Source organism: Anser brachyrhynchus (genome assembly GCF_964034855.1).
Source record: "Anser brachyrhynchus genome assembly, chromosome: Z".
NCBI lineage: Eukaryota > Metazoa > Chordata > Aves > Anseriformes > Anatidae > Anser > Anser brachyrhynchus.
In genome coordinates, this window is record NC_137697.1 from 26,754,382 (window position 1) to 26,763,086 (window position 8,705).

Consider the following 8,705-nt stretch of genomic DNA (forward strand, 5'->3'; position numbering starts at 1 on the left):
TAACTTTTAAACCATTAAATATTTATGCCTGGAACGCACAACATCTGTTCAAAAAAAAAATCTTCGGTGGCATGCGGGAACTAAGCCAAGCTGGAGGAGCTTACGGAACATACTGGTCTTCTTCAGAGAAAAAAAAAATATGTAGAGAAACTGGAAAAGCTTTATAAGTGGTCTTCATACTCTTGCCAAAGTGTTTTTAATTAAATAGATCAAATTTAACTTTCCATATTAGTGATATACATGGTCAAGCCACAGAATGGAATATTCTTGCATGAGTATTCTCTCAGTACTTTCTTTTTCTGCTTTGAGGTCAGTGTACTCTACAAATGTATACTAAAAACCATAACTTCCCTGTGCAGCAAGCATGCCTTTTATTTCTCAGTTCTACAAAGTGTGTTGTCACTAGGAGACTAGTATTGTGGAGTTTCATGTGTTCATGAAAAATGTTGAAATGTCTGACGAAGTAGCAAGCTTACTACAACAGAGAACTGCATTTCTTTGCTAGTGACTGCCTTCCTCTGAATTTCTAATCATTCTTCTTAAGCTAATGCTTTGTTTATGTAGCCTGCAAGTCAGATACTTGACCTTCTCACTACTGTCCTTTTCTCTATGCTTTCTCAAAAGCTTGATCTTTTATAACTGTAATAATCCCTAGTCTTCAATCCACAGCCAATCCTTGTTTTAAGGTTAACAATATGTTTTACTCTGCAATTTTCACATTTAAATAAGCATACATTTTGAGGTATACATCCAGGTATATCTGGAATATTTTTCAGTCTCTCTTTCTCCACTAATACACTACCTAACAGAGCTTGGTCAAGAAGCATTCAGACAATGCTCTCGTTGGTTTAATTTTTAGGTAGTCCTGTATGGAGCCGGGAGTTGGACTCTATGATTCTTGTGGGTCCTTTCTAACTTGGGATATTCTATGATTCTACTAACTTATTTAAAATTCAAGAGTTTTTCTGCTACACAGAAACTAACGTATATTGCTCAGAGAGTATATATACTGCTGAGCAGTTTTAGGAAAGAAAGAGATATGAGAAGTTTCATAAGAAATGTGTCCAGAGAAGCTAAATGGAGACAAACCAACACAGTTTTTATTTTCAGATGAAATAAAGATAAAAGACAAGAAATATTTTTATGCTAAAGCTTATACAGTTAATTCTGTGTTCTAAAACTCGGTGTTTGTAATTAAATATGCCTAAATAATACAGTTGTCCTGACTCCACCCTCAGTAGAATCAAATCCTTTCACCCATAATGATGTATAAGTACATTCTTAGGTGTAGATTTTGGAACTGAGTTTCTCTTAATGTGAAAGGCTCAGCTCTACAGCTCTCTTCTGATGACTTAATTCCTTAAAATGGTGTCTTGATAGGGAAGAAAACACTGCTGGAAACAATTGGGCAAAAGGACAGGGCTTTTCCTCAAATGTTAGGCAGAATACTTAAACCTGAAATTGAATATAAAACTTTTTTTTTTATGTTTGTTTTTCTGATAAATTTTTTTCTCTTCCCCTCAAATTACACATTCCTAGTTAATATTTTACTTAGAAATTCAATTTGCAATTTCAATAGAGTTTCTGCTGACCAGCAAAGTGAGAAGACATTCACAGAGCCCTTTGAACGAACCACAATGCTGTACTAACAAACAAAAGATTCTCATAAACAGGCTTTTTAAAAATTCTTCAATTTTTACAGTCATCCTTCAAAGATCCAAATACTTATAGTGAAGGAACATTTTGAAGGAAATCAAGCTGTCAGAGGCTGTAAACCACAACTATTGATCTTTTTTTTTTTTTTTTGTATATACACGGTAATATTCCCCAAAGTAATCATAAAGGTTAAGCTGCATATTTATCATTACAGGAGATTATTTGTTTCACAGAAAAAAAAAAATATCCTTTTACATATGTTTTTTACATTTTTTTTTTTCATGGCACATGTGTAACTTATTTGGCACATGTATATTTATTTGGATGTCTATCAGCCTGAGAGACTTAAACCAAAACAATCTTATTCAGGTTTAGATTATGACAAATCTGGTAGAAAAGGGCATCATATTCTGCAGTGCTAACTGAAGAGAAACTAGCAGCTAGAAAGATGGGTGAATCACGTTTTTTAAAGAAACATAGCATTGGAGTACTTTACTAGACTTTCTTGTATGTTTATCTCTTATGGATTCAAATATTCACATTCTTTCAAGGACAAGTATCAGTGCTTAAAAATGCTGCATGTGTGCCACATTTTTGTTTTTCTTTCAATTTTCAACATTGTCTTACATAAACAATGTAAAGTCAACTCCATTACAAAGTTTAAAACATGTATTGAGACTCCCTCCTGCACCGTTAACACTGTCGTAATTTCTTCAGATTACAACAGTAATCAGAAACAGATGGGCACGTTTAATGGCAAGTTCTTTAAAGGTTTTAATAAACAAAGCTTTTCTGAAATGACATCAGCAATATTGTAACTTGGCCGGTCCAGCTGAGTCTCACTGTTCATTATTTCAATTGCTTCACCCTTCACTGGAGAAACCACTGACAAACCCTTCCTATTCTAAGGAAGTTTATGATTACAGGTGAAAACACAGACAAGGAGATCACTAAAAGTGTTTTGCATATGAATTCTAGAAGAAGTCTAATGCCAATATAAATACTAGTTCCTGAATAAAAAAAAAAATATATAAAAAAAAAACAAAAGCAAATACAAAAGCCAAAATTAAAATATGGTCTACATTTGCATGTGTGCACAGGCAAGCTATGCAGCACATGCAGCAGGCAAGCTATGACTTGGTTGCCACCACGGAAACGTGGTGGGACCACTCCCATGACTGGAGTGCTGCAATGACTGACTATAGGCTCTTCAGAAGGGACAGGCAGCACAGAAGGAGCGGTGGTGTGGCTCTTTATATCAGAGAGTGTTTTGATGCTGTGGAACTCGATACTGGGAATGATAAGGTTGAGTCCCTATGAGTTAGGATCAGAGGGAAGGCCAACAAGGCAAGCATCCTGGTGGGGGTCTGTTATAGACTGCCAAACCAGGATGAGGAGACAGATGAGGAGTTCTAAACGCAGCTGGCAGAAGTTGCAAAATCGTCAGCACTTGTTCTCGTGGGGGACTTCAACTTCCTAGACATATCCTGGAAATACAATACAGCTCAGAGGAAGCAGTCTAGGAGGTTTCTGGAGAGCATAGGAGATAGTTTCCTGACACAGCTGGTTAGTGAGCCTACCAGGGGAAGTGCCCTACTAGACCTTCTGTTCACAAAAAGTGACGGACTGGTGGGAGATGTGGTGGTCGGGAGCTGTCTTGGGCAGAGTGACCACGGAATGGTAGAGTTCTCTATTCTTGGCGAAGTCAGGAAGGGGACCAGTAAAACTGCTGTCTTGGACTTCCGGAGGGCTGACTTTGAGCTGTTCAGGACACTGGTTGGCAGAGTCCCTTGGGAGGCAGTTCTGAAGGGCAGAGGAGTCCAGGAAGGCTGGGCACTCCTTAAGAAGGAAATCTTAATGGCTCAGGAGCGGTCTGTTCCCACGTGCGCAAAGACAAGCTGGGGCAGAAGAAGACCGGCCTGGCTGAACAGAGAGTTGTGGCTTGAGCTTATGAGAAAAAAGAGGGTTTATAACCTTTGGAAAAGAGGGCGGGCCACTCAGGAGGACTATAAGGATGTTGCGAGGCTGTGCAGGGACAAAATTAGAAAGGCCAAAGCTCATCTGGAGCTCAGTCTGGCTACTGCTGTTAAAGATAACAAAAAATGCTTCTATGAATACATAACCACCAAAAGGAGGACTAAGGAGAACCTCCATCCTTTACTGGATGCAGGGGGAACCTTAATGACAAGAGATGAGGAAAAGGCTGAGGTGCTTAATGCCTTCTTTGCCTCAGCCTTTAGCAGCAAGACCAGTTGTTCTCTGGATACCCAGTACCCTGAGCTGGTGGAAGGGGATGGGGATCAGAACGTGGTCCTCATAATCCACGAGGAAATGGTTGATGACCTGCTACAGCACTTAGATGTACACAAGTCGGTGGGGCCGGATGGGGTCCACCCGAGGGTACTGAGAGAACTGGCGGAAGAGCTGGCCAAGCCACCTTCCATCATTTATCAGTAGTCCTGGCTATCAGGGGAGGTCCCAGTTGACTGGCGGCTACCAAACGTGACGCTCATCTACAGGAAGGGCTGGAGGGTAGACCCGGGGAACTATAGTCCTGTTAGTTTGACCTCAGTGCCAGGGAAGCTCATGGAGCAGATTATCTTGAGGGTCATCACACAGCACTTGCAGGGCAACCAGGCGATCAGGCCCAGTCAGCATGGGTTTATGAAGGGCAGGTCCTGCATGATGAACCTGATCTCCTTCTATGACCAAGTGACGCGCTTGGTGGAGGAGGGAAAGGCTGTGGATGTGGTCTACCTTGACTTCATTACGGCTTTTGACTCCATTTCCCACAGCATTCTCCCCAAGAAACTGGCTGCTCATGGCTTGGGCTGGCGTACGCCTCGTTGGGTTAAAAACTGGCTGGATAGCAGGGCCCAAAGAGTTGTGGTGAATGGAGTTAAATCCAGTTGAAGGCTGGTCACTGGTGGAGTCCCCCAGGGCTCAGTACTGGGGCCAGTCCTCTTTAATATCTTTATTGATGATCTGGATGAGGGGATCGAGTGCACCCTCAGTAAGTTTGCAGACGACACCAAGTTAGGTGCTTGTGTCAATCTGCTCGAGGGAAGGATGGCTCTGCAGGAGGATCTGGATAGGCTAGAATGATGGGCTGAGGCCAACTGTATGAAGTTCAACAAGGCCAAGTGCCGGGTTCTGCACCTGGGGCATAACAACCCCAAGCAGAGCTACAGGCTGGGAGATGAGCGGTTAGAAAGCTGCCTGGCAGAGAAGGACCTGGGAGTATTGGTTGATAGTCAGCTAAATATGAGGCAGCAGTATGCTCAGGTGGCCAAGAAGGCCAACAGCACCCTGGCTTGTATAAGAAACAGGGTGGCCAGCCGGTCTAGGGAAGTGATTGTCCCCCTGTACTCGGCTCTGGTGACGCCGCACCTCGAGTACTGTGTTCAGTTTTGGGCCCCTCACTACAAGAAGGACATTGAGGTGCTCAAGTGAGTCCGGAGAAGGTCAACGAAGCTGGTGAGGGGTCTGGAGAACAAGTCTTACGAGGAGAGGCTGATGGAGCTGGGATTGTTCAGCCTGGAGAAGAGGAGGCTCAGGGGTGACCTTATCGCACTCTATAGGTGCATTAAAGGAGGCTGTAGCGAGGTGGGGATTGGTCTGTTCTCCCACGTGCCTGGTGACAGGAGGGGGAATGGGCTAAAGTTGTGCCAGGGGAGGTTTAGGTTGTATATTAGGAAGGACTTCTTTACTGAAAGGGTTGTTAGGCATTGGAATGGACTGCCCAGGGAAGTGGTCGAGTCACCATTCCCGGAGGTCTTTAAAAGACGTTTAGATGTAGAGCTTAGTGATATGGTTTAGTGGAGGACTTGTTAGTGTTAGGTCAGAGGTTGGACTAGGTGATCTTGGAGGTCTCTTCCAACCCAGATGATTCTGTGATTCTGTGATTCTCTGACATTTTAATGCACCAGTAGGCCTAGAAAAGTTATTTCAGTAACTTCTCAGCTGAGAGTCTGTAGAGTAACGCTTAGACCTTTGTGTAACACAATGCTTACAATGGTCCACAGAAACAGTTCAATGTCTGTTTTTCATTAAGTATGCACTGGTGTCTACTTTGAATTAACAGAAGTAAAAACTGTATCCAATGGAACTTTCTTCAGTTATGCTTAGAGGTACATTTTTTAACAGTTTGAGGGAAGATACAATTCTTCAAGAAGAAACATTCTAGTACTAAAAAAAATCAAGTAGAGTTATATAATATTTCTAGGCAATCAATGACCTACAGTAATGCTTCATACAGCTTTCTCTAAACAACTAGAAAAAGTGAGCTTTTATTTCTTATTGCTACAATAAAACACTTTCTGCAGTGTAGCTCCACCAGAACTTCTGGCTTCTGATTTCAAAAAAAATAATCTGCAATCTTTTTCACTATGTTTGCTTGTCCTTTGCTAATATAACTAATTCATGGATCTAAAACTTCTGTGCAGAACCAAAACAGCCTAACTGCAAACATAAAGCAAGAAATTAGTGACCTTGTGGATTACTCTTTGTAGGAACAGGTTGGATTTGTCTTGATAAATCCAAAGTGTAGAGAACTACTTGCCTGTTACTTCACCAAGGCTGATGTTTTGTTAATGCTTTCAAGTATGAGGGGATAATTTCTTTTCTTCACTGGTAACTTGTACTGTGTGGAATTTAAAATAAAAACTACTGTAGAAACAGCTATCTGTAATAGTTGCCTGGATAAACTGTGGCAATCCTTGATACCTATTTCCCCTCCCCCCCCCCAACATTTTCAAGATCAAGTCTTCCCTCTGCAAAATTTCTTCTTTTCATTTTTTTTCCCCCACAAATTCTGTTTACTGCTGGCTTACCTCCTGTTTGAGTGATGACTTGAATGTCACTAGAAAGTGGTCCATCCCCAACAGAAGTAAAAGCAAGAACCTTCACAGAGTATGTTTTCTGGGGCACCAGATTCCCAATAGTGGTAATATGGCTGTCAGCCACATTGTGTTTCATCCAGCTGTTGACATGTTGAGTAGGATCCATGGTGTAATAAACTCTGTAACCCTGTATTTGTCCATTAGGTTCCTCAGGTTCTTCCCACTGTACCAAAATGGTGGTAGAGCTCAACATACGGGCCTGTACATTGCGTGGTGCACTTGAAGGTGCTTGCTCCGAAGTCCTTGTTGACACAGGTTCACTGGGTGGCCCTCGCCCAATGTTATTTACAGCAACTACCCGAAATTCATATTCTGAATATGGGCTTAGGCCAGCCACACTATAGCGTGTTGTGGCAACCCCATCAATTTCCTTATATGGCTCCTCAGAGTTTTTGGGTTTATGTTGGATTATGTAGTAAGAAACTGGTTCAGGGTTTCCAGAATCCCAAGTCAATGTTATGCTTGTTGCTGTGCTTTCTGTCACCACAGGTGTTCCAGGAGGTCTGGGTAAGGCTAAGGATAAATACCAAAAAATGCAGTTATCCCTGTGTAACAGCAGACCTTAATAATTACATTATGAGATTTAAAAAACCAACCAACCAATCAACCAGCCAACCAACCAAACAAACAAACAAAAAATCAGGAAATTTGGAATGGAGAGAACATGTGATTTGTCCAGCGCGAGCTTTTGGCAATTATGATTATCTCCAGAAACTTATCAGAAACATTTCAAGTTCTGTAGTAAAAGGTTTATCGATATAAAGCAACAATACTGACATTTATGGTAAGTTCCTTAAGCAGATGACCATTAAAGATTAATTTTCAGTAATTTTTGGAACCTCTGGCATCCACTACTCAATTAACATGATACTTGGACACCCAGCAACTCCAAAAATCAAATAACTGGTTCTTAAGAGTTACTGCTATTGACAAATATATGCAAGATTATAAAGTTCCTTATTTACTTTAAAGGCAGGCTGAGAGCTAGACATAGGAAAATAATGGAACACTATTATGAATTTATTTATCAGAATTATTGCTGTCTGAATCTGTATTTTGTCTTATGCCAGTGATTGGCTGGAATGGTTACTTTCTTGATTTAAGAGTGTAAGATAATTTAGTCTCTTTCGGTGCAATTTATTTGTTCAGAATATGGGCAATGAATGAAAGGAAAGACTGAACTATGTACAAATGTATATGCTTGGGATATACCTTTGACAGTTATCTGCGCTATTGCTTCTATAACACCAAGGGTAGACATAGCAACACAAGTATAATTTGCAGACTGTCTGACATCATTAAGCTCAAGGACGTTCCTTCCTATTGGCATATCATCCTCAGGTGTCAAATCTTCTGCTCCTAGCATCCATTTCACATATGGCATTGGTGACCCCACCGCAACACACGTGATATTTACACTCCCGCCAGGCATAATCTCGTGATTGGTGGGGGGGATAGAGAACCTCGGTGGGACTCGTCGAACTGGAACAAAACACAAAAAAGGTAATAACATATACAAAAAAAAGAAACTGAGTCTTGCATACAGACTACATGCAGTGTACAGACACGATTTAACATTTTAACATGTTATTCTGATCTGCCAGAAAATATGTATAAAAGAAATACAAGACTAAACAAGAATATTGTCTGCACACAATGTCAATTATTCTATATTTACTTGAGGATATTATTAGGTACATTCATACAAAAGCTGATTCAGACCTATTAGGGCCCCCACATTTAACTAACTACATATTAACAATACACAAACACCATGCAAAAGATACACACGCACACGCACACACACGCGCACACATATATATGCATATATTTTATGAGTATACATATATATATGCACAGAAGAAAACTGGAGAGTAAACAGCATGCTTGAATTGATTACTAAAGCCAAATCTAATGCTGTGTACTTCCAGCTGATGTGAATAAATGTGCTAGACCACATTGTCACATCACAGTCCTGGAACACATTGCCTACAGTACACTGAAAGTGCAATTTTATTGCTTTCAGATTCAAAGTGGATGCAGCCTCAGGACCTCACACTAACACTTAAACAAACATAGAAATAATATATATAATTACACACAGATACAAATATATATATATACACATATATATATACATGTACATAC

At 40.7% G+C, this 8,705-nt stretch overlaps 1 protein-coding gene across 7 annotated transcripts in view; it reads right to left on the minus strand.

The window, feature by feature from the left end:
• Window positions 1-8,705, minus strand: part of PTPRD (protein tyrosine phosphatase receptor type D) — a 410,278-nt gene that overhangs the window by 151,864 nt on the left and 249,709 nt on the right. For all 7 annotated transcript variants that reach the window (XR_013943869.1, XR_013943870.1, XM_080574817.1 and 4 more), the window contains 2 exons: window positions 7,770-8,039; window positions 6,489-7,070 (listed from right to left, as the gene is read on the minus strand). Coding sequence is in view for 5 of the 7 variants with exons in the window: in XM_080574817.1 (XP_080430943.1) it covers window positions 6,489-7,070; window positions 7,770-8,039 (852 nt within the window). In the remaining 2 variants the exon portion in view is untranslated. The remainder of the gene's footprint in view (window positions 1-6,488; window positions 7,071-7,769; window positions 8,040-8,705) is intronic.